Source organism: Anas acuta, chromosome 2 (genome assembly GCF_963932015.1).
Source record: "Anas acuta chromosome 2, bAnaAcu1.1, whole genome shotgun sequence".
Classification (NCBI taxonomy): Eukaryota; Metazoa; Chordata; class Aves; order Anseriformes; family Anatidae; genus Anas; species Anas acuta.
The window spans coordinates 66053328-66079051 of NC_088980.1; the positions used below are offsets into that span (position 1 = coordinate 66053328).

The window sequence follows — 25724 nt, forward strand, 5'->3', positions numbered from 1 at the left end:
GGCAAAAGCTGCAAAATCCTACCAGTGGGCTTGGTGTTAGGTCGGTCAGTAAGCAATGCTGGGGAGCATGCAGTTTTCCCACCCCATACCCATGCAGCTCTGAAACAGCAACTGTGGCTGTAGTGTTATTTAAGGAGTTGTGACACTTGGTTACACAGGAAAGTGAATTATTGACTGATCTCTGGTGAGGCTGCACCTTGAGTACTGTGCTCAGTGTGGCCGTTTCCGCCCCCCCCAGGTGAGAAATACAAGAGGTGAGAATACAAGAGGTGTGAGGAGCGGCTGGGGGACCTGGGGCTGTTCGGTCTGGAGGGGAGGGAGGCTGAGGGCAGAGCTCCCTGCTCGCCATAGCTGCCTGACAGGAGGCTGCAGCCAGGAGCAGCGTGTCGCTCTCCGTGCTCAGATGACAAGCGACAGGACGCGAGGTGACAGCCCCGGGCTGCATCAGGGGGGCTGGGCTGGGTGTCAGGATTTCCTCACAGAGAGGGCAGCCAGGCCTTGGAAGGGGCAGCACGGGGGTGAGGCCTGGACTCCGCTCGGCCTGCGCCGGGTGACGCTGCAGGGCGGGGTCGCGGGCGGAGCCATTGCGCTTAGAAGCGGGCGGTGGAGCGCTATTACCCTGGGGGGCATTGCGGGCACGGTGCCGTACGGCGGTGCCCGAGCAGTGGAAGGGAGCTGGGATGAGCTGCTCCCCTCGCCCTGCAAAGCAGGGTTGCTGCCAGGTTTCTGTGTTGCAAAAAGGGGGCTGGGCGTGCTGCCGAGGGAAGAAGAGCTTTCTCAGCTGCTGCATTTATCGCTTGGTTCGCGAGAGATGAGTTTCAGGTTGGTAGAATGGGTTTAGCTCGCCTGGGAAGGGGCTTTGCGTTTTCAGGGAAAACGTGCAAAAAGCAGTGTTTCTTACTGCTGTTCATACCTGCATGCAGCAAAACTTGGCAAGCGGTGGCTGCAGTCTGTGCCATGAGCTTGGAAACATTGGTGTTAGGAGATCCTTTTTTTTGTTTTTTAATTCTCTATTCCAGATGTCACATCATCCTGAGCTAATCTATACAAAGCAAATACTGAGACTACTTGTTCCCTTTGCTTTCTTATAGGGTCACTGCTGTTTGATGACAGGAGCCTTGCCAGGATGAGTAAACAGCTGCAGCAGTGTAAATACATCTTGCTGGGATAGGGGTTAGGGTTTGGACTGCTCAGCTTGATGAGGGATTTCAAGACCGTTGTTGGTTCAGGTGATAGGAAGCAGGATTAACAGTTTCTGCTGTTTTGTGAGGGGTTTGTGGTGGTGACTTTTATTTTTTATAAACTAGTAATGGCACTTTCTAGATAGAATCTTGAACATGTTTCATTTGCATCACTTTTTCTCCCCCACAAAATGGGAGATGCCAGTCCTTTTTACATTTCATAAAGAAGTGGTGATGCTTTGTAAGTACACGTATGCTTACACATTGTTTTTCTTGAAAATATAACTCCATACTTGCTTTAACCATTGTTTCCCTGAGGTGTACCTTCTTACTGATATGTTCCAAAGAGGGGAAGGTAATTTGAAACTGAAAGAAACAGCTTGTTTATTTTCCCTTAGCAAAACAGGATATGCTGGGGAGCAAGGCCAAAACTGTTGCCAGTACAAGATGTGGAGCAGTCTTCAAGGAAAGCAAATCCCCATGTGCTGGGTGTGACTTCAGCCTGCAAGGGAAGGAGGAAGGGTGTTAAGAGATAGTACGTTAAATCCAGGATGGTGTATCATGGCCTTTTCTCAGGACCTGTGACACTGAATTGTTTAGTGATGCATTGAGGTCTTGCCTATAAACAGGGAGCTGTGATTCTCCATCTTTCAGTAGTGTTATTTTTTCTTGTAGCTTTTCCAGAGAGCCTTCCCAAAATGGGATGTAGTCTCGATGACGTGAAGGCACCCTATGTAATGAAGGATGAGCTCAGGAAGTTCCGAGGAGTCTGTAACAATCCAGTCTTTCAGGTTTCTATTGCACAGCTCATGGGTGTAAAGCTATGGTTTCACAGCGAGCGCTCAGGGTCTAAAGCAGGTACCATGCTGCTGTCTTGGCATGTGCGCACTGCTTTCCTTCCCTGGGATGGGATCTGGGAAGTTTGTCTTGTTCTTGTGACGTGCTTATGATTTCCATTGCCTTGCCATGTTGCTTCCAGGCCTTAGCACCTCGTCTGCAGGCAAAGTGACCATAGATCCATCCTCTGGAGGATTTATTGGTAATGTTTTAGTGGCATCCTTGTCTTGAGGTTTTTCTTGGATTGCTGCAAGCTGACAGGGCTGACCCAGTGCTACTGACTGGACTTGGGTCCCACTTCTGTTATCTTGTTACTAGTCATCCTCTGAAGAGGAACTGGGCTGCTAGGCGGGGTCAGCTACATGTGTGTTTGGTGTGTGAGGGGTTGGGGATGTCAGGCAGCTGGGTGTAGTTATGAGTAATAATTGCTTTATAATAGCTTGCTTAAATAGAAACCAGTGCATGGTGGTTATCTGGACAAGGAGGACCTGAGGAGGTCATTTAGGCCAACCCTGCCCAGAGAAGGGCCCTTGGTCACAGTGGGAGTTTCCCCGTGCTTGTATTACACTTGCTCCACTTGTTTCACCCAGACTGTACATCTCCTTATCTGCCTTGTACGTACCAGGATATGATTAGCTCAGGAGCCTCAATGCTCTGTTAATATCTTGAATGGTATGTGGGGAGTGTGTGCTGAATGTCAATTAGGATGTCTTGTTTCTGACCATGCCTGTGCCCTGCAGCCAGCGCTTTACTACTGTGCTGGTTTCCAGGAGAAAGCTCAGCTAGAGCACAGTCAGACGTTTCATCTTTTCAGCTGCTTTGTGTGTTTCTAGTAAGCAAAACCACAGAAGTGAGAAGTCTTACAGCTGACTTTTCAACCACAGGTGCAGCACTTGGGTGTGGGATTTGATGTGAAATTGGGTCCCTGAGCAAGATGTGTTTTGTCCTGTGGTATGCCCTGGCTTGGTATAGGGCTCAGTACTGTGTTGTGCTCGTGGCTGCTGGAAGGATGGAAAGGTGGTAGGGTTCCTCCAGAACTGATGGTGATCTGTAAAGGTAATGAGTCACAAGTTTTTGTTGTTCTTTTGCAGGGCAGAATGAGGAAGCGCTTTGCTTTCTTATTGATAGGCTTTTGGTTTGTGGATGACCAGCTTCTCCAAGGTGAGCCGATGTATGCTGCAAGAGTTTTAAACAGTCTTTGTGAGGCATATTAACATATTTGGATATTCACAAACATCAGTATGACTTCTCCAGACCAAACGGATACTTGAGGATGGCAATGCTAAAAATCTCAACTTCTTTCCCTCCTTCTGCATGAGGTCTCTTAACATGTCAAGTTATGGCTGGTCAGCACTAACCCATTCATACTGATTGCAGAAATTGTATTTCTTTTATCTGCCATTCTTTCAAGGCCTCTTCTCAAAGCACAGGCAGTTTCAAGATGTTTTTTTGTGCATCGCTTCTGCATCTGATGAAAACTGGAAGATCCTGTAAGAAGTATATATTTTTTTTTCTGCTTTTCACTGTTGGCTTTATGCCTGTATGTGTTCATGGGAAATTTCTGTAAATATGGATTTGGTAGCTGCTGTTGTCAGAAAGGTTAATAAAACTGGCAAGCAGGTAGAGCATAGACTTCTCAAGGTATGGCCTTCTCACCCTTTGTTTTTCTTCTTTTTTGGGGGGGCCTGCCCTGACATTTGCATGCATCTATACCAGGACATAGTGTATGTGTCATCCTTTATCTGGGTGATGGACACTTGGACATAGAGTGTCAGTCGTGGGCATGTGGCAGTAAAGTGTGACATGGCGATGCCTTCGTGGTGGCACTGTGCTCTCACAGCCAGCCTGCTCTTGTCAGGTAATAGCTAATGTGAGCCCCAAGGCCTGTTGAGAAAACATGAATAAACCGAATGCTTATCACATAAATCTAGCTTGTTTGCTTTACTGCTGGTCTTTTTTCCCCTCTTTTTTTCCTCCCTGCCTGTTGCCAGTTGGTAGTGTCTGCCTGTTAGGTTAGGGTGGAAAGAGTAAGAATCATTTATTCCTCTGCATTACTAAAAGAGGAATGCATAGTCTTTAGAAGTTGGGTTTCCTAGAAAAGGAAGGATGCTCTTTTTAACCACTACTTTAATTCAGATGCAGAACTCCCCAGATAGCATTATTTCACTTTTTGCTTCCATTATGGAAAGCTACTGTTCCTCAACAATAAAACTGTTATTCTACCTTTGGGTAATGCCACAGGATTGAAGCCAGACTTTTGTTGTTGATACTGAAAGCTAAGCTGTAAGGCTATGTAACAACCCTAGCTCTTTCTCTGGGAACAAGCAGTTATCCTGGGTCTGGTTGGGATTTGTAACAACTGCATGGTGCTGTGTTTTAGATTTGTGACCAAAACAATTCTGATAATAAACTGATGTTTTAGCCTTTGCTGAGCAATGTTTGCAAAGCCTCAAGGCCGTCTCTGTTTCTCACTCTGCCCCTTCCCAGCCAATAGACTGGAGGTGTGCAAGAACTTGGGAGGGGACACAAGCAGGCAGGTGACCTGAAACAGATACCATGCCATACCACATCAGGCTCAGCAGTAAAAAGGGAGTGGAGGGGGCTTACAGAGGCTTTATGTAGTTTCTTTATTAAAGTACGTTAACTGGACACAGATAAAACAAACAGTCTGCTCAGGTTTGCTCTCAGTTTTATGAAGTTTTCAGTATTGTCAACTTCAGATGTTCAGAAAGCACAAGCTTGCCTCTTGGGATCGATGATTGGTGTACAGAGCACAGTGTTTTTCGAAAATGGCATGGGATTGTGGGCAGTCTCTATTTGGGTTTTCAAGCTTATCAGCTGAATCAATGAGACTCAAAGAGTAGCATTGTAACCCCCTGGAATTGTCCTGCTTGTGAGGGCAGTCTGACCGAACCAGTTTGGAACACCAACCATTGCAATAACTTAAGAGTTGGCAGCACCTGAAGTACATAGGAATTTTGCCCACTGGCAACATTTTGTGGTTTAACCCAGGAGGCAGCAAAACATGACAGATATTTACTAACCCCCCCCACACACACTCCAGGAATGAGGGGAAGGAAAAAAAAATAAACAAAGCAAATGATGCTCAGTCAGCAGGTAGCTGAAAAACTACACTGATGCCCAGTCATTCCCTGAGCAGTGGCAGCCACCCCCCAGTTTTACTGCTGAGCACAGCAATGTAGTATGGTGTGGGACATACCTGTGGGCAGTGTGTGCCAGCTGTCCTGGTTGCATCCCTGCCTGGTGTACCCCTAGCCTCCTCACTGGCAGGACAACACGAGAAACTGAAACTCCTTGCTCTGTGCAAGCACTGTTCTGCAGCAACTGCGAGACTGTTGTGTTATCAGTGTTGTTCTCATCCTAAGTCCAGAAAACATCACCAGACCAGTTACTGGGAAGACAATTAACTTTATCCCAGCCAAAACCAGGACATAGCAATATGAACTAGAATAGAGTGTTTCTGACTTAACTGCATCATCTTGTGTTGTAATTCTTCAGGTATAAATGGATGTGCTTCATTTTGCTGCCAGAGTTGTGCTGGTGGCTTCAGGAGCTGTAAAAATAAGTCAACAAAGTAGATAATCTTGTCTGATTTTTTTCAAAATATCTGTTATTCATGTGTGTTCACATACACACACAAAATATATGTATCTGTTATATTCAGATGGACTTGTGATCTGGGCAGTTGACCTTGTACCAACTGAAGGCAGAGTAATAGGTCATGTGTTTTTTAATGCTGGCCACATTCAACAGACTTTAATGTAATAGGTCTTACTTAGTATACTGGTTTGGGATTAAAAATGTTTACGCTACAGGAAGATGTTAGGCAACAGCAAGTCATGCTGTGCTAATCAGTACAGTGATTCTTTTGGATAATTAATTTAGATGTCAGACTTGCACACCTGTATATCTCTTGGGTCTGCAAAATTAGCTGTAGTTGCTAAAGCCTACAGTAGACATCCTGGTTATTTAAATGACTTATGGTTTCAGGTTTTGGCTGGCAAACTAATGTTGGAAAAGCACAGGAATTTGTGATCTGCTGGAAATCCTGCTGCTCCACATGGGAGGGGCTGGGGGGAATTTGACCTCCTGAATCAAAACGTGGAGCTCAGATCCAAAATGTCTCATCGCATGAAGCCTTTAAAAGGCCTTTTAAAATGTGTGTTGCAACTGGGGGCCTTTTTGCTGTATTGTGGAGAAAAGAATCCTTTAAATTTCCTTTAGATACCTTTTTATTTTTAATTGTTCTTTATCTTGCTTTTCTTTATCGTCTACTTAAATATAATTCTAGGTTTAAAAAAAAAAAAAAACAACAAACCTTACCCTAAGGAGGAGCATAACTTTTCTTGAAAGAACAGGGTTGAAATTCAACTATGATTTAAAAAACAAATAAAAAAAAAATAATGGGGAGAGGTCCCAGATGACTGGAGACTTGCTAATGTGATGCCCATCTATAAGAAGGTTTGTAAAGAGTACCCAGGGAACTACAGACCTGTCAGCCTAACCTTGGTTTCAGGAAAGGTGATGGAGCAGGTTGCCTTTAATGCAATCATGCAGTGTATGTGGGACAACTGGGGGATCAGGCTCAGTCAGCATGGATTCATGGAAGGCAAGTCCTGACTGACCAACCTCATCTCCTATGACTGGGTGACCTGCCTGGTAGATGAGGGAAAGCCTGTTGTAGTCTACCTAGACTTCAGCAAGGCCTTTAGCACAGTCTCCCACGGTATTCTCCTGGAGACACTGGCAGCTGATGGGTTGGACAGGTACAGTTGAGTACACTCAATTTGCTGTCTCAATAAGTAGTATTTTTAAACTAGGTATTGCATGTGCATTGCTCAATGAGGTGATTATTTGATTTGTGTATTTAATTTTCCTCAGTTTTTCCTGCTTCCTTGGAAATTTAGTAAGGTGATGTTTGCATTGCAGACATCATCACAGAGTATTTGTTTCTTTAAATAGCAAGATCTAACTTCTGACTGACCTTTTTCCTGAAGCAATCTTGATTTGAGCTTTGGCACAGCACATGGTTCTTCTGCTGTTGCCTCTTCAGAGGTGTGTGCTGCTTTTCCCCTAATTGTAGTGCATTTCATCCAGCTGAGCAGATGTGCAGATGAGGCAGTGTCATCCACAGAATGCCTCTTAATACCTCTGTGTTAACGATACAGTAGTGATTTGCAATGCTTCAGGTTCTTCTTGAGGTATGGGTGACCCGTTCGGTGATTTAAAAAATAAAAAAACACAACACAGCTGGTTGATACAGCGGTGCACTAAGGGTTAAGAAGGTTACTCAAGGGCATAGAGTGGTAACCCGTGGAATTAGAGGGAGTGGGAACCAATATGAAGTTGCTAGGCTCGGACAGTCCCTGCAACTGTGGCAGGGAAACAGGAGGCGGAGTGCGGGGCAGGGCCATGCAATGACACAAGTGCCCTGGTCCTCAGCTGTGGGTGGGCTGCCTTCATGGGACCCGCCTCAAGTAATGATGACACCCGGACCACAACAACAGCAGAGCACCACTCCAGTGGCCTTGCCGAATATATTACAGTGGACTACCTCACTGTCAAAACCCAAGGAAATGCCAGTTTGGATGTCTCCACAGTAGAGGACTGCATCCTTTGAGACACTCGGATGTGCAAAATAATGCTGAATGTTACGGGACCAATAGGTAAAGGATATAGCGTGCTCCTGTGGGGACGGTCAAGCACCACCTTAACAGGACTTTTTGTACTGCCTGGAGTTATTGATGTTGATTATGAAGGGGTCATACAAGCCATGGCGTGGGCTCCCTTGCCACCGGTGCTTGTGCCAAAGGGTACCAGAATCGACCAGTTAATATTTAAAGCAACTGTTCCCTAAGCAGAACAGTGCAAGCAAGAAGAGGTCACTACACTCCAAGAGCTTATTAGAGAGCAATTGGAATTAGGACATATCACCCACACAACTAGTCCTTGGAACTCACCACTATTTGTGATCAAAAAGAAAAGTGGGAAATGGCGACTGCTCCATGACCTGTGCCAGATAAACAATGTCATGGAAGACGTGGGAGCTCTCCAGCCTGGATTGCCTTCACCTACTATGCTCCCTCGAAATTGGAATATACTAATTATTGACTTAAAGGATTGTTTTTTTTTTTACTATACCACTTCACTCTGAAGATGCTCCCTGATTTGCTTTTTCAGTCCCGAAAATCAACATGAGTGAACCCATGGACAGATATTGTTGGACTGTACTACCCCATGGGATGAAAAATTCCCCAACTATATGCCAGACATATGTTGCAGAAGCTTTGAGCCCTGTGTGAAGGCAATTCCCTCACGTGTACATTTATCACTATATGGATGATACATTGCTCTCTGGCCCATCCGAGAGCTTAGTGCAAGAAGTGCTGCTTGTTCTACAGCAGAAGTTGCAACAAAGAAGGTTACAAATTGTGCCAGAAAAAATCCAGATGGAGGCGCCTTGGAAATATTTAGGCTGGAAGATATTACAACAGAGTATTAAACCCCAAAATGTAGCCATCACAGTGAAAATCCACATGCTGAATGATGTCCAGAAGCTTATAGGAAATACAGACCAATTATATAATCAAATCTTAGCACCATTGTTTGAACTTTTGAAGGGGGATATGGACACTAATGTGCCCCGAAAGATGACTAATGCGGCCAGAGTAGCTTTAAGCAACGTTGAGGAAAATTTTCAGCCCAACAATGCCAAGCACGTGCAGAAAATTTACCCATTCAGTTCTACATATACAACCAGAATCCACAACCTTTAGCTATCTATCATCATGCAATGGGATACTGCTGCAGCGAATCCACTATTGTTACTAGAATGGGTGTTCTTACCTCATCAACCTACTAAGACGTTCACAACTTATATTGAAATGTTTGCAGCCTTAATTAAGAAGGGCAGAGAATGTACCGTAGAGATAGCTGGAGAGGAACCAAAAAGCATTGTTATTCTGATAGTTAAGGACTGCCTCAAATGGTGCCTCCAGAATAGCATTGAGCTGCAAGCAGCCCTTTCGGGTTTTGATGGTCAATTAGATATGCACCTCCCATCTCATAAAATGTTCACCTTTTATAACAATGTACAACTCGAGGTTAAACCCCTATATAGATGGCACCCTGTCCAAGGACAAACTCTTTTCACTAATGGGTTGGGGCAAATGGAAAAGCTGTAGTTACATGGGAACAAGGGGGCCAGATGACTCACGTAATAGAAAACATTCAAGGCTTCCCACAAATAGTAGAATTACATGCACTAATATTGGCATTTAAACAATGGCATCGGCTCCCAGTGAATATTGCGTTAGATTCACAATATGCGGTGGGAGTGTTACAATGAATTAATCTTAAATTAGGAACATTCAGAATGAAGCATTATTTGCAGCATTCAAGGAAATGCTATTCCTTGTTGAGCAATGTGCCTATCCATACTGCATAATTCATATTAGGAGTCACACCATTTTACCGGGTGTAAGGGGAATGCCTGAGCCGACCAGCTAGCTAATATAGCATTGTAAGTACCAGTACCAAATACACTATCTCTGGCTTGTTTGTCACATCAATTCTTTCACCAGGCAGTGAAAGTATTGTACAGACAATTTGCCATCCCTATAGGAAAGGCAAAACTCATAGTCCAAACCTGCCCAGATTGTCAATGGCAGACAGGCCCACTGACTACCATGAATCCTAGGGGCCTCTCCTCCCTATAGATTTGGCAAACTGACGTTAATCACATTCCTGAATTCAGAAGGTTAAAATATGTTCACGTATCCATAGACACCTCTTCACATGCAACCTGGGCCACAGCAACAGCAGGCGAGACTGGCTGTCACATCCGAGCACATTTTTGTGCAGCCTTTGCTGCCCTTGGCATCCCAAAAGAAATAAAAACAGATAATGGACCTGCATATGTCAGCCACTCTACAACGGTGTTTTTCCACACTTGGGGTATCATGCACAAGACAGGTATCCCACACTCACCCACAGGACAAGCCATAGTAGAATGAGTCCACAGCACGATAAAGGACCTGCTAGCAAAACAAAAATGGGGAGGCTCAAGAGACACCACAGAATAAGTTAGCTAAAGTAATCTATGTTTCAACATGAAGATGTATCACCCCTTATTAAGCATTTTAAAACAATGGAATCAGAACTAACATCAGTTAAAACATGAAAGGTGATGGTTATGATGCGAACTTGGATAGCGGGGCGGGGGGGGAAGAACCATACCACCTAATAACTTGGGGATAAGGTTATGCTTGTGCCTCTACAAGACAGTGATCATGATGGGTGCCAGCCCGTGGTGTGTGGCCTTGGTTGAGATCACTGCCCTCCTTCAGCTCTGCAGTTTTGGTGCCTCTTGGGTCTCAATCCAGCTCAGATGAAACATTTGGGTCACCCTTGCCAACATGATGGGACAGGACCACATGTGTCTCTCGATGGCCAGCACAGACAATCTGTTCATGACCTGCTTGGTTGGGATTCTGTTACCAGATAAATTACAAACAAACAAAGCTTGTAGCTTTGGTCAACAGTAAAAAAATGAATGAGTTGTCTGATAAGCTAACAACAAGCTCACTGGGACTAGAGTCCTGGCTAAAGGGATTAGGAATAACCAGGTGGCTAACGGAGTTGGTAAAAGGTGCGATTATTTTGCTTATCATATTTGTTGCAGTTATACTAGTTATACCATGCCTGTTGCACTGTTTGAAAAAAATGATTAATCACTTGTTGTGCACGATTTGGCTTGTAGAAACAAAAAAAAAAGGGGGAATTATGGGTGACCCATTCGGTGATAAACTGGAGCTGATTGATATGGCGGTGCACTAAGGGTTAAGAAGAAGGTTACTCAAGGGCATAGAGTGGTAACCAGGCAGAATGAGAGGGAGTGGGAACCAATAAGAAGAAGTTGCTAGGCTCCTACGGGTGTATAGAGGGGGCTACACATGATCAAAAGGAATGCACCAATCAGAAGTTTGTAACAATGCGTGCTGGCCACGTGCAGCACGTGTAGCTGGGTCAGAAGCTATATAAGATCTGGATTGGAACAATAAAAGGTCTCCAGGTCTCGACTATCCTGGATTCTGTGTCCTCATTCGCTTCATTGAGAAGTGCTGTAGAGAAAATGTCAGTATTATTTTTTGGTTTGTCTACAGGCTCATATATTAAGACACGTCTAGTTTGGTTTACATGAAGAGATTTTACAGGTTCTGTTAGTGGTTTACAGATTGATACTGGTTTTGTTCTGCACCTGTTAGTACTTGGATAATAAATAAACCTGTGCATTCCTTCTTGGGGATTTAATCTTACTTGCTAATACTGAGATTTGTGAGATTAATAGAGCCATTCAAAGGTAATGGAAGTGGCATTTAAACATAAAATCCAGTTGTGACAAATGATTCTATTCAAGGCCTTAGCATTCTATTTTATCACCTGTTTTCTTGACGTTTTCTCCACATACATGTAGCTACTTTTCCATTTGTATTTGTTTACCCAGCTACTGGAAAATGTGATTACTTTTATGAGGAACCTGGCATTACAATTTTAATTATGAAATATTTTTCTCAGTCAGTTGCAGTTGATGCGTGTTCCGACCTTTAATTTCTCCAGGTTCTATTAATAACTTTTTAAAATTCGATTGAAGGTCTTCATGCACTATTAATATACTTATATTGTAGTAATCAAGTTTCAAAGCAGTCTTGTATGGACTGGATTATTAAATGTCTAGGTAGAGAGGCCAGACAAAGGAAAACTCATAAAGATAAATAAAAAGTAAATAACTTACATAGCTTCATATGTTTCTGAAATATATGAACTCTATCTCAGATTCTTCCTCCAGCATTTAACGTATATTTACACACGTAAATAATTTTGAATCTTAATTTTAAAAAGAGCGCAAGACTTAAACAAAAAAAAAAATAAAATGTGTTCCAGTAATAGATTTGGTTGCCCGACGTTGATTAAAAAATAGCTGGGAAATTGATATCAACAGCGAAGATGAGGTTAGCACATGAGTTGCGTTTTATTATTCCAACTGCAACAAAAAGTTGTTTTTTTTTGTCTTCTTTTTCAAATATGCAATTCCTAAGGCAAAAGTTTAAATGGATTTTGGGAACAGAAGTGTCTCAAATCAATGCTGTTTGATTTTATTTTTTTTCTCTTTCACAATTAGCATGGATGCCATGCAATATGCACAGTTTATGAAAAAAGCTGGGAACGAGGATTTTAAAAATGGAAGTTACTCTTTGGCCATCAGAAAGTATGATCAAGCTCTGCATATGCTTATTCAGATAAGGCAACGGATCCTGTAAGTATTCTTTGATTACCAGATGTGAACCATTGGGTACAGTACTACAATTAACTGAAAACCGTTCCTTTCCCTGACACTTGATGTTCTTGTATTTTTTGTCACACTCTTTGGTATTGCAGTTTTATAATTAAAGAGGAATTGTTTTTAATGTGTATGTGGGAGATAAGTTAGCAATATCTGAATGCTTTTATATAAATATTAATTATAAATTAGTATAATTAAAACTCAAATTAATTTTCCATATCCTTGTTGGTTTGTGTTAAATTACTTCTGTTTGAAGCTGATATTGTGGATTGATGTTGCTGTGCTTCTATGAGGTACTGGTCATGTCCACGGGTCATGAATTATTTTTAAAACAATTAATGCAGGTTACTTTTTTATTTGGACTTTCTTAGTATTCTAAGATCTGTTCAAACTTTTTAGCCAAAGAGTTCTTTGGATGTTTCTTTCCAAATAGTAAGTGCTTGTTGTCATCAGTAAACATCAGTTGCTAACATTATTAGTGGTTAAATAACTGCATATTGTTAACTATTAAATATTCATTGCTGCCATGTATTAGCACTTATGTTTATCCTATTTAACACCAGCCAGTTTGACTGTTTGCCCTTAGACTCAGGGTGGTAAAACACAGCCTAGAGCATATGGGGGGAGTGGGACCAAGCAAGGACAGAGCTTAGGAAGCCATCTCCACTTTCCAAGAAGCATTAACTTGTCTTCTCGCATGTTTTGCTCCTGGGCTTCTCTTTGCCATAGGTTGCTTTGGCTGGATTTACTCATGTGCGGGAGTGTGCTCTGAACATCTCTGGTGAAGTTGAAACAACTTTTTTGAGTGCATGTTAGTAGATAAGAATAACGTGGAGGATGCAGCACCACGCTACATACTGTTTTAAGTTCAGGCAAGATAGGCTTCTCAGGCTTCCCAGTACCCTGTGGTCTGTAGTTCTGTAAGTTTTGGGCAGCTGTTTCCAGAAGCTCTCTCGCATTCAAATGCATGTACTTTAGTATATTCTGTTCTCCAAAATACATTTATTTTGTTAACTGGCATAAATGTAAATAGTTCTGTTAACTTCATCAGCTTCTGATACAGTAAAATAGCTTTTGTATTTTGTTGGATCTAACTATATTTAGCATTTGTTCTACCTTTCGTATGTCTGTTTTCTCCTATTCTTGGCCACAAACCTAACAGAGTATCTAGGTATATCTAGATGGTCTAAGCTGTCTCTAAATCCTTCTAGAAACATAGAATATACCGTGTTGGAAGGTATGCACATGGATCATTGAGTTCAGCTCATACTGTGGTATTTCAGTGGGTTGGTCTTCTGCTTCAAAGGGGACCAGGGTATCACTTAAATATCATTTAGAATGTCACTAAGATTTTATAGCTGTTGTTCAAATGATCTTTATTTGCTACAGCTGTTTTTTCTCTCCAATTTTGTTAGGTGGGTGATGGTTTTATTTCTTGTTGCTATCTGTAAAGTGTCTTGCATCCTTTTTTAATTGAATAAGCAGTTATGCTGGTAACGTATTTTCAGGTGTTCTGAGGACATAGCTGTGTTATACTGCAACAAATCAACTGCCTTGTACAATCTCGGTAAATGGAGAGAAGCAATGTGTTCAGCTTTTGAGAGCTTACGCTGGAATCCAGAGTATGTTAAGGTATTCAGATGTTTAAGCTGTCTGTTTTTGCCTGCCTTACATTTTAAAACAAGTGTCAGTATCTGCTTCTTGTTTTGTTTTTAAGATGTGCTAAGCAAATACAGCATAAAATCATGGAATCAGTGTGTGGCTCTGCCACGTGAGCATCAGAATTATTAATGTAGTAGTACTTCTAATAAAATGAAGCAGCTCTCTTTTGCTTGCTGTTTCTTTCTGGATCCCAACAAAAAAGTCCATAATTGCTAATGGTATATCTTCTCATCCTTTAGTTATTTTCCAATTTTTCTATTACTCTAGTTATCTAGGTATAGTAAATAATATTTATCTAGATATAATAGATAATATTTATCATTTTTTGTAGTATTTGCAATGACATCAATAGCAGATGGTGAATTACAAGGGATTTGATTGCATTTTTTGGATATGTTTGAGAAGCTGTGAAACTAGTAGTACATGCCATTTTATAGCGTAATTATTGAATTATTATTATTATTCAATATTGAATAATTGAATTGAACGTTCTTGATCTAATGTGATCAAGATCTGAGTATTTTCCTAACAGTGGTGTGTTTTTTTTTTTTTTTTTTTTTTTTCCCCCTCAGGCTTATTACAGAGCTGGCCACTCATTGATCATGTTGTCAAACTCTTTTGAGGCAATTTCTATGTTTCATAAGGGTTTGATACTTCTGAATGCTTCTGTAGATCAATCTCAGGTTGCTGATTTTATAGCAGGAATATTCACAAGTGTCAACGGTAAGCTCTGGTTAAAACCTTAATCTTAGAGCCTAAAACTTTAAGCCTTTCAGTAGTGATGGGGACAACACAAGTCCTTTGTAGAGCATTCTTGTTGATCATTTAATTGGCCCTCAGCACCACAGGTCTGCTTGGAAATTATGAATATGTTGAGTAGCTTAATTAAAAGGATGGAATAAACTTGTTACATTTGCATACAGCAAATATCAGTGATTCCAAATCACTGTGCGGGAAAATGTGTTAACTTGCATGAAGACATCAGTTGTAGAGCAGTTAGAAAAGGTTAAAATTCAGAGCCAGGGAGCCAAAGCTGGGTATGCGGAGCTCCAGATCTCTAAGGCTTTAGTGAATTTTCTGTTCATTTAGTTTTTCTGCAAACCACTCTGCTTTTCCTTTTAGCTAAGTAGATTTGAAAATAATTAGAAGATAGCTTAAATTTAAGCTCATCGTGTAGTGTATTCCTGTGGGGGACTGTCCCTCAGCTAATAAAGGACACCAACGGGAAGAAAGAATTTGACCTTTCTCTGCCATTATGTGCTTTTTTTCACGTAATGTTTGCTGTATGTCTCCCTTCTCTCCTCAGTTTCTTCTTGTTTGCTTTTTTTTTTTGGTTTGCAAGCTTTGTTTGATGGGACCTGGAGGTGTGCCAAAAGGTTTTGTGTTGTGCCTGTGCTGCATTCACCTGAACTCAGCCCCATATTAAGGATGTTGATTAGCTTAGCAGCATCTACTAGTGGCAATATCACCATGAAGTTTACAATGTTGTGGAAATTAGGGGTGTTTCTTGAGGGCAGGTTTTATTTTTTTCTGTGTTTAATGAAGACCAGCTGCTGGTAACAAGGCACCATTTCAGTTGAGTGGCCAAGGCATGTAGTGTTAAATAAGTCAGATTTGTGTTCCCTATTGGCATTCTTCTGGGCACTAATCAGTACTAAAACTGTCCACGTGCAGCGAACTAATTTAGTTGTAGACAGCAACTTTAAAAGCTCTGTATATATTAAAAACTTTCCATAAATGCTTCTTCTTGCAGATGAACGAGTCTTTCCACCAACTTTTCACCCTGCATATGATTATATTTTCAGTGTAAGGTTTAATGCACTGATTTGGCAAGCAGTGATGGAAAAGTTGGCCCAGAAAGGAAAGTGGCGGGTAAGTCTGTCCCTGTGAAAACAAGTGTTATGTATTGCTGTGTAATAGGCACTCATTTGGTACCTGTTCAGGGTAAGCTTGTGTTACTTTTAAATTGAAAAGAAAAAAAAGTATTTCCTCATTCAAATGCTTGATTTTTAGACTTCAGAAATACTCCTAGTGCTAAATAACTCCTGAAAATAATTTCTCAAAAGGATAAATTAACCAAGGGTCCTGCTCGTCTCTTGCTGTTGTCTATGTAATTGTGCTATCTAGGGGTGTTTATTCTTGAAAGACGTTAAGGGGAGAAATATGTGTTTATTAGTGGTGTCCTTTTGTTCTGTGTGGCTAGGTGGATTTTTGAAGCTGCCTGTGAAAGACCTACAAATAGAGGAGCATCTCAGTGGAAGTATACTGTTGTTAAAGCCAGAATATTTAAGAAAATCAGAAGGATAATTTATTTTAATCCTATTATCTTGTATTGACTGTCTCAAGAGGATATAGCCAGTCTCTTTTTAGTTGTGCCTAGTGAGGGGATGAGAGGCAAGGGGCACAAATTGAAGCACGGGAGATTCTGGCTCAATATGAGAGGGTATTTCTTCAATGTGGGGGTGACAGAGCACTGGTACAAGTTGCCCAGAGAGGTTGCGGAGTCTCCTTCTCTAGAGGTATTCAAAACCTGCCTGTATGCTATCCTGTGCAATGTGCTCTAGATGATCCTTCAGAGATCCCTTCCAACTTTGACCATTACGTATGTCTGTATGAAAAATGGATCATCATCACAATTATGAGGTGTTGGTGAGGTGCTGTCAGGGGGCTGCTGGGCTCCTGTGATGAGACAAGGCTGGGGCAGTTCTGTGCAGACACAGTCAGTTCTAGCCAACGCTGATTGTCTGACTGCAGACAGGACACAGCAGGGCCCAGCAGCCATGGCTGGGCATGTTGGGGAAACTTAGCTAAGAAAGGGCAAAATGTTGCATGGCCATTTCTTGCTTTCTGTTCAGGAGGTTGGTATACATGGGGAGTCTCATCCCCATGAACGTTAAAGGTCATTTGCCAAACCAAACCACAGCATAGAATTATAGAATCATAGAATATTCCAAATTGTCAGGACCCACAGGGATCATCAAGTTCAGCTCCTGACTCTTTGCACGACCACCCCAAAATCAAACCTTATGTCTGAGAGCATTGTCCAAATGTTTCTCGAACTCCCAACAGGCTCAGAGCTGTGACTGCTTCCCTGGGGAGCCTGTTCCAATGCCCAACCACCTCTTGGTGCAGAACCTTTTCCTAACACCTCTCCTGTCCCAGCTCCATGCTGTCCCCTTGGGTCCTGTTGCTGTCCCCAGAGAGCAGAGCTCAGCACCATCCCCTCTGCTCCCATCATGAGGGAGCTGCAGGCTGCCATGAGGCCTCCCCTCAGTCGGGTCTTCTCCAAGCTGAACAGTCCAATTGACTTAAGCTGCTCCTCATACATCTTGTCCTCTAGACCCTTCACTATCTTTGTAGCCCTTCTTTGGACACTCTCCATAGTTTTATGCATTTCTTACATTGTGGTGCCCAAAACTGCACACAGTACTTGAGCTGAGGCCACACCAGCACAGATCAGAGTGGGACAGTCACTTCCTTCAACCAGCTAGTGGTGCTGTACTTCGTGTACACCAAAAGGGTTCCCCCATCACAGGTGCAGAGTTCAGCACTTGTTAAACTTCCAATTTTTGGTAATTGCCCAGTCCTCTAACTTGTGGAGATCTCTCTTCAAGGCCTCTCTGCCTTCAAGGAAGTCAGCAGCTCCTTTTAATTTAGTATAATCTACAAGCTTACTTAGTATGCATTTAGTACTGCATGCAGATCACTGATTAAAACATTGAAGAGAATTGGCCCTAAAATGGAGCCTTAGCGAACCCCACTAATGACTGGCTACTGACCTGATGTAACCCCATTTACTATAACCCTTTGAGCCAAACCTGTCAGCCAGTTCATCGTATTATTTTCTTGTCTACCTGTATGCTGGATGTTTTGTCCAGAGACAGTATCGAAAGCTTTGCTGAAATCCAAAAAGATTACATCAAATTCCCTTGGTCAACTAGATGGGTAAGCTTGTCATAAAAGGAAATTAATCTAGTTAAATGGAACTTTTCTGTCATGAGCCCGTGTTGTCTATGACCAGTGACCTCGTTGTCCTTCAGATGTTTTCCAATAACTCCCAGAATAATCTTTTCCTTAATTTGACCAGGCACTGAAGTGAGTCTGACAGGCCTGTGATTACCAAGGTCAACTTTCTCACCCTTCTTGAAAAGGGTCTTTACTGGAAGTGTACTGGAGAGACTTTTAGGATCTGACCTTTCTATGTAGTTTCTATTTCTGATTAAATTTTCATTGATCATAGCTTCCCACAGACTACTATATTGTTTTAATTTGTATATTACATTAAATAATGTGTATTACATTAATTAATTTGATAATGTATTGCTCAATCTCCCTTTCCATTTATCTTAAAAAAAAAAATCTGAAATGTTGTTAGTCCTTGTTTTGCTCTCCTATGACGTCCAGTGAGGCAGTGGAAAATAAAGTTTCTAAATGTGCTTATAAGATCACATTTTTTTTCTAGTCTTTTTTATTATTGTTGTCCAAGAAGAAAGAATTACCCACCAATCTCAGAGTCAACCAGTTATCACTGAAAAATCTCTTAGAGGTAATGTATCATCCTTTTTTTCTTGTTTCTTCTTTCTTTAGAGTAAAAGATTTTCCGTCTTGTGGGCAAGGCTTGTAAAACAGAAGAAAGGAAAATAAAATGGAAACTAATATATGGACTTCATTATATTAAATCTTCTCTTTTGTCTGTTTTCATTTAATCATTAAAAAAAATCCTTAATTTGTATAGCTTCTCTAGGTAATTTAATATTTCATTTAATTAATCACAAGACATCTTCCTCTCAAATACAGCAAAATACGTTAATGTCAGACCTGGAACCTGACACTACATTTAAAGTAGAAAAAGTGTTTAACATCTGTTAAGTTGGTTTGTTTTCCAACCAGGATAGCTCCCAGTATTCCTGGGATAGAGTATTACCATGCCTTGCCAGCCTGCCTCTGGCCCACTTCATGATGCTGAGTATAATTACGGGAGACTGAGCTCGGTACTGTTGGAATTTTCTCTTCTTTTGGTGCCGCAGATTTTTGGTACACTGCTTAGATGCAGGCAGCAACTGCTGAACTGTCTTGCTGAAGGCTTTGACACTTCCCAGATGATTTAGGGAACCTAGAGAACCTCCTGTATTGCAGCCCCCCTTGCTTGTAGACTATGCTTCATGTTCATTAAGTCCTTGCTGAAACACTCTTTTTTTTTTTTTGGTTCAGCTGCCTTCTTCTCAGTCTGTGCTCTTGATCTTGGTGTATAAATTCTCCTGTAAAATCTATACTTCTATCAGATCACCTTCTAGGGATGTATTTGGCCTAAAATCTGTCTCCTAAAGGCTTAACACCTTTTCTTTATGTGAGCAATCATACTATCATTGCTGTCTTAATGATCTTAATGTCTAGATGATTCCTGAGCTAGATGAGAGAGCAGTGCCTTGTCCTGTTTTCCAACCATGGTGCTCCTGACCTGTATATGGAGATGTTACCTGAATTCCCTATACCTCCTTCTCTCAGACAATTGCTCCCTTTTTCCAGTTTCACGTATTTCTTCAGTCTTTTCTTGCTTTAGGGTAACTGTCTTCATAAGCTGCCTCATCTGAGCTAAGAAAGTGCAATTCCTAGTTACAACAACAGGTACAGTGAGATGCAGTAACATTCAATAGCTGTATAAGGCAGAAAGTTACTCTCAACTGCACTGAAGAAAAACAGAAATAGGTATTATAAAATAGACTTCAGTTTCAGTGCTTTTCAGAGCATGACAAGATTCTTTCAAAACTCATGAACATGTCATAGGAGAAACATACTTGTTTTGAGCTTCTACTGAAACTGTACATATGTAATAAATGTTTGATTTTTTCAACGGATATGGTATGGTTGTTACTCTTCCGCCTATTCCTGTCTATAAAAAAACATGGAAATATGATTTAAAAAAACACTGTCTTCTGGATATGTAAAATAATGTGTTGTTATTCTCTTAATCAGACTTTTGAGTCATATGGATGTGATGGGAAGATGCAAGACGTAGCAGAATTAGTCAAATGGCTAATTTCCATTGGGGCAAAAGTTGAAACCATTGGAGTTTATCCTCTTCATGCTGTTATCAGACTATGTATCAAAGCAAGTAAGTTACATCCACTGTTAAAGTCAAGTGTTATCTTCAGAGAAGTGACAGGTTTTTTTTTGTTTTGTTTTGTTTTTGTTTGTTTGTTTTAAAAAGTAAATCTAATGAGATCAGATCATATCAGTATGACCTTGCATGTATCAATGAAACACATTCTTAAAATATTTTAAACTCCTCTTGATCATCTGTGCTTGATAGTGATACAAATTTAATATGGATGTTCTCTTTTGTGGTTTGGATAGTAAGAGTGCTTGATATGGGTCTTCCAGAACCTAAATGTGTCAGCTTTGATGAAAATACAGTATTTCTTCTTGCCACCTCAGTGTGGAGCAACAATTTCTCTATGTGCTAAGGTCATAAGTCTTCCTGAGTGGCACATGCTGCGAGTCAGTGAGAGTGGAGCATCATGTCTCCCATAGTGCAGCTGGCTGTTACCATGATTTCTTTTATGTATTCTTGTCTCTTACAATGCTTGAGAAAAGGTTTCATACAGGTGCATCTTCCCACTTTACAGTGGGGGGGAGGTGGAAAAAACAAAAAAATCTAATTCTGTTATATCTGTCTACTATTTATAAAGAATAATTTTCTTGATTATTTCAGGAAGGAACCATATTTTTAGGTGGTTATTGACTCAGAAGCCAGACTTGAGGGATACAATAAACCAGCAAGACAGAGACGGATGCACCCTCCTGCATATTGTGGCATCTTCCAGTGAATACTCCCGGAAACACAGTAAATACCTTCTTTTTATTCCTATTAGTGATATATATATATATATTTTTTTTTTTTTTTTGTATTGGTGTGTTTGTTTTCATATGGAAAAGTGAAGAACAGAAGAAAACTTCAGACCGTAGTGTTTACTATTTTGGGCTAGGGAAGAAAACAAGACAGCCCTGTTATCTAGATACAGACTTTTATAGTAGTAACCGATGATTAAACATTTCAGCAATTCCCTTCTAAAGCTGTATACCTGATTTGGTGACCACCTGCTTTGCTCCTTGATTTGACTCGTTTTGATTTTTCCCATAAGTATGCTTTAGTTTTTAGTTACCTTTTAAATCTTGATGTGCCTGTAAAATCATATGAGGCCTTTTGGAAACCTGTCCTGAGTGTTGGTTCTTGTTTTTTTGTTTTTTTTTTTTTGTTTGTTTGTTTTTTTTTTTTTTTTTTTTTTTTTTGTTTGTTTGTTTGTTTTTTTTTGTTTTTTTGTTTTGTTTTAGCTAGGTGAATATCTAATTAGCAGTGCACATTATCAGAGGTGAAAAATGAAATGCTTTTTTGTTCACATTTTCTGTGATACTACTTCTAACTTAGCCTGGCTTTTTTCCTTGTATTTTTTCCTGTATTTCTCTGTACACTAGGTTGGCAAGAGGAAACAAGCATCAGAACCAAGATAACTCCACGCTTCACAGTCACTGAATGCAATGAAATTCTGGTGGTTCTCTTTATAGTATGAATGAGATGCACACAGCCTGTATCTAATTAATTACCTTTACTAGAAAGGAGCCACACTTCTATTACAGCAGTTCCATCTGTTGCTATAAGACTCCCGTGTTTCCAGAAGAAACCTTATATATATATATTTATAGATACATAAAAAACAAACAAACAACAACAATTAAAAAAAAAACACTTGCATCCCTCCACTTACAAAAAATAACCCCTAAAGTAGCTTGAATGGTCTGGCTTAGACACACAAAGCACAACAGTTGTGTTAGCTTGCATCACTCTTATCCAGGTCTTGCTTTCAGCACATATAACAGACTATGTGTTGTGGTGCTGTGCCTGGGGGAAGCGTAGTGGTCTAACACTTCTTTGTGCAGCATTGCTCAGCATTCTCCTGCATGACTTGGTATTTTGGTGTTCCTGTGCTCCTTCAGCTGTTCTGTTGGCATGGCTTATAGCAAATGAGCAGCTCTTTGAGATGAATACAGGCAACTGCTTGCAGAGCTGTGAAGCGCCCCTGATAGTGCAGTGTGACACAGTAAGAGAGCATGTCATCTTCCAGAATATTAAATACTGTGTCAAGACCTTAAATCACTGTTATGTGTACTGTATATATGTTTTATCTGTAATCAGTTTCAAAACAAGTATAGTAATTTCCATTGAAAACAATGGTACCTGCCTAGTCAAAGTAGAAAGCTTTGTTACAAGGCTTTATTACCACAAAAATGTGTTTCATGCTGCAAAGGAAAGAGAATCAGTACCTAGCTATATATATTCAAACATGAATATGTAAGAGACTTTGTTTTGTTAAGTTATCTTACAACCAATAGAAAATCCTCCTTATTTATTTATTTATATACCAAGCAGTTTGCCTAGAGACTGGAGAACAGGACTGGGGCATAAAGGGAGGAGATGTATTCCACCTGCTGCCTCTGGCCCGTGATATGTTCTTGAGGGATCAAGTTGCTTTGTTTTTGTTCCCTTTTCCCAATTTACGCTAATGAAGATAGGGTTTCGATTTTTTTTAACAGCTCTTTGGTTTCTTCTTGGGACAATACCTAACAATACTTTTGGGGATAATACCTACATAACATTCTTATGACACTGGAAAAAATAAAATAACTATTTTTTAAATAAAATTATGTTGTAACTATGTCATGGTCTTTAAAACAAACAAAGAACCCGAACAATGGGAGTTATTCTTCTAATGCTTTTCCTTTTAATATTTTAGGTCAAACAGAAGATGTGCTCATGCTCCTGAGCTTTGGGGTTGATCCTACCATTCCAGATGCACGGTCAAGATACGTCATAGATATCTTGAAAAAGAATAAAAACTTTAATGCTGTCAAAGCAGTCAGAGATCACACTGAGAAACACACTTCTTCCTCTGTGGAATTGGAAGGTACTGCATGGACTCTGTACTTTCCCTGTTTTTAAATTATGTGTTTTAGGTACAAAATTGTTTCATTTGTAATTGGTAATATCAGGTGGGTTTTATGTAACCCTCTGTATGAGTCATCACACTAAGTCAATGGTGAACACTTTGTCCTTGTCTGAAGGTGTCTGCTGTCCAACAATGTTCTTTACTTACCATGCAGTAATGTAATAAGTAACTAACTACAAGTTGTATCAAGTATCTATAAGCTGCTGGTGTTTTTTTTCCCTTAGCACAAGGCTCCACCTTCCTCCCCCCCCATGGCTAAGTGCCAGGTCCTGCACTTTGATCACAGCAACCTCATGCAATGCTGCAGGCTTGGGGCGGTGGACGGAAAGCTGTGCAGAGGAAAAGTATCTGGGGGTGCTGAACATGAGCTGGCAGTGCCAGGAGGCCAAGAAGACCAGTTGCATCCTGGCTTGTTTCTGGAATAGTGGAGCCAGCAGGACCAGAGAGGTGATCGTCCCCCTTTCTCACTATAAGAAGAGCATCGAGGCCCCGGAATGTATCCAGAGAAGAGCTATGAAGCTAGTGAAGGGCCTGGAACACAAGTCCTGTGAGGAACCTCTGAGGGAACAGGGGTTGTTTAGTCTGGAGAAGAGGAGGCTCAGGGGGGAGACCTTATTGCTCTCTACAACTACCTGAAAGGAAGATGTGGGGAGCTGGGGTTGGCTTCTTCTCGCAGGTAACTAATAATAGGACTAGAGGGAATGGCTTCAAGTTGCACCAGGGGAGGAAATTGTCCTGGTTCTGTCCCCTCCCAGCTGCTGCACCCCCAGCCTGCCTGCTGGCAGGACAGTGGGAGAAGCTGAAAGTCCTTGACTTGGTGTAAGCACTGGTCTGCAACAACTAAAACATCAGTGTGGTGTCAACGTTATTCTAGTCCTAAATCCCAAACATAGCACCATACCAGCTACTAGGAGGAAAATTAACTCTGTCCTAGCTGAAACCAGGACAAAAATGAGGTTGGAAATTCTGAGACACATCTTCTCAGAAAGAGTAGTCATTGGAACGGGCTGCCCAGGGAGATGGTGGCATCACCATACCTGGAGGTGTTCAAGGAATGGTTGGACATGGTGCTTAGGGACATGATTTAGTGGGTGATATTGGCGGTAGGGGAATGGGGGATGGTAAGGTGGTTGGACCTCCCAGATGATCTTGGAGGTCTTCTGCAACTTTGATGATTCTGTGATTCTGATAGAAACTTCATCTTTTTGATGCTTTTTCCATTTTGACCTTTTCACCTTAGTTTTTGGCAAATGAAACACTTGGTAAAAGTATTCGTAGTATATTTTAAAATGCTGACCAAAAAGAGAAGCCCTGAAATGATGAACATGTATGAAAAAATGCTGACCTGTTTTGAGAACAAAATAGCGTTTTAGTGAAAGCTCTTTGTTCACAAAGTTTTAGCCCTCTTTGATCAGTGTGGGTGATACACAGCGAAAACTCCTCTATTACTTAAAAAATTTCAATCTCTTTGAATGGTAAGGGAAAAGAGTAGCAGAACTATCAGACTAAAGCTAAGAGAACCTCCAATAATAAAACAGAGGAGCTGTAATTTAGTTACACTATTGAAGTTTGGACAAACTTCAAAGTATTTTTAAAATATATTGATATTTCTAGGCAGTTTTTGAAAGACCTGATGTCTTACGGAAAGATATGAATCTTAATTTTCCCAGTGCTAACATGCAATTTCATCAGCTGGCGTACTAAACTGGTTTCCAGTCTGCTCTGTTATAAAAGCCTGTCCGTTCTGAAAAGGACTCACTTGTCTATGTAACTTTCCATATTGGAAACTAATGTATGATTGCCTAAACTAATGAATGATTGCCAAAAATAGCAGGTATTTTCTTTTCCATGCCAATCAATTAGAATGAGAAGGCATTCAAATTGTATGATAAGACCCCTGTGTCAAGGTATCAAGACTGACTAACCCTTATATGACTTATTCTATGCCTTAACAAATAGAGTACGTCTGACCTGCCTGAACCACAGTATGGTCAGAGAGATTGCTAGTTGAGATGGGAGATGAGGAACTCCTTACCCAAAGGATGAAGGGTCCCTGCAGAAAGAAGGTGCTTTCTTAGCAGTATGGCACTATAGCTTGGTTGATACTTACAACTCTAAAAGAGACTGTATTTGTGCCACAGACATTTCCAGCAGAGGATCCAGTTCTAGGAGGCTGTTTGGAGAAGCACTTGCGAGCATCCACGTGAGAACTGACTTGCCAGTTAGACAAGATGTTCCTGCAGGAGTTTCAGGTTCAGAAACAGGAGGCAGGTCCTGCAGCTGACCTTGATAAGTCCTGGTTTAGACTTCAGTTTAAAACAAGGTCTGTAAGTCCCAAGCAAGATGTTTGTTCGTCTTGAAACCATTTCTTCAGTATAACCTTTCTGAGATGGCTTGGTGCCTGATCTTTTTTTCCCTGGCAGTAGCCAACCAGAGCTTTAAAGTAATATCTGTATTAGCAGGACTCTACTGTGTTAGCCCAAAGCGCAACCTTTTCAAACTAGAAATTCCTCCTATTGTGCAGATGTCAAGTGGAGCAAAAGACTGCACAGGCAGGTCAAACTTGTCTAAAAGCAAAGCTTTTAGACCATCTCTCTGGTTTCCAGTAGGCTTATGTGCAAAATACACTTGAAAGCACTGGATTTCATTGCACTTGAACCTTCAGGAGCCTGGCAAGCA

General features: G+C 41.1%; 1 protein-coding gene across 4 annotated transcripts in view; it reads left to right on the forward strand.

Moving 5' to 3' along the window:
- The first annotated feature begins 574 nt into the window (after positions 1–574).
- The window catches only part of TRANK1 (tetratricopeptide repeat and ankyrin repeat containing 1), a 50115-nt gene continuing 24965 nt past the window's right edge, over positions 575–25724 (forward strand). For 2 of the 4 annotated variants that reach the window (XM_068670669.1, XM_068670670.1), the window contains exons 1-9: positions 575–822; positions 12220–12354; positions 13890–14013; positions 14616–14766; positions 15797–15915; positions 18506–18589; positions 20017–20155; positions 20756–20887; positions 22833–23003. In XM_068670669.1, coding sequence (XP_068526770.1) covers positions 812–822; positions 12220–12354; positions 13890–14013; positions 14616–14766; positions 15797–15915; positions 18506–18589; positions 20017–20155; positions 20756–20887; positions 22833–23003 — 1066 coding nt within the window. In that variant the 5' untranslated portion in view covers positions 575–811. Of the gene's footprint in view, positions 823–3109; positions 3180–12219; positions 12355–13889; positions 14014–14615; positions 14767–15796; positions 15916–18505; positions 18590–20016; positions 20156–20755; positions 20888–22832; positions 23004–25724 lie in introns of all 4 variants that reach the window. The other 2 variants (XM_068670672.1, XM_068670671.1) reach the window with 2 other exon arrangements.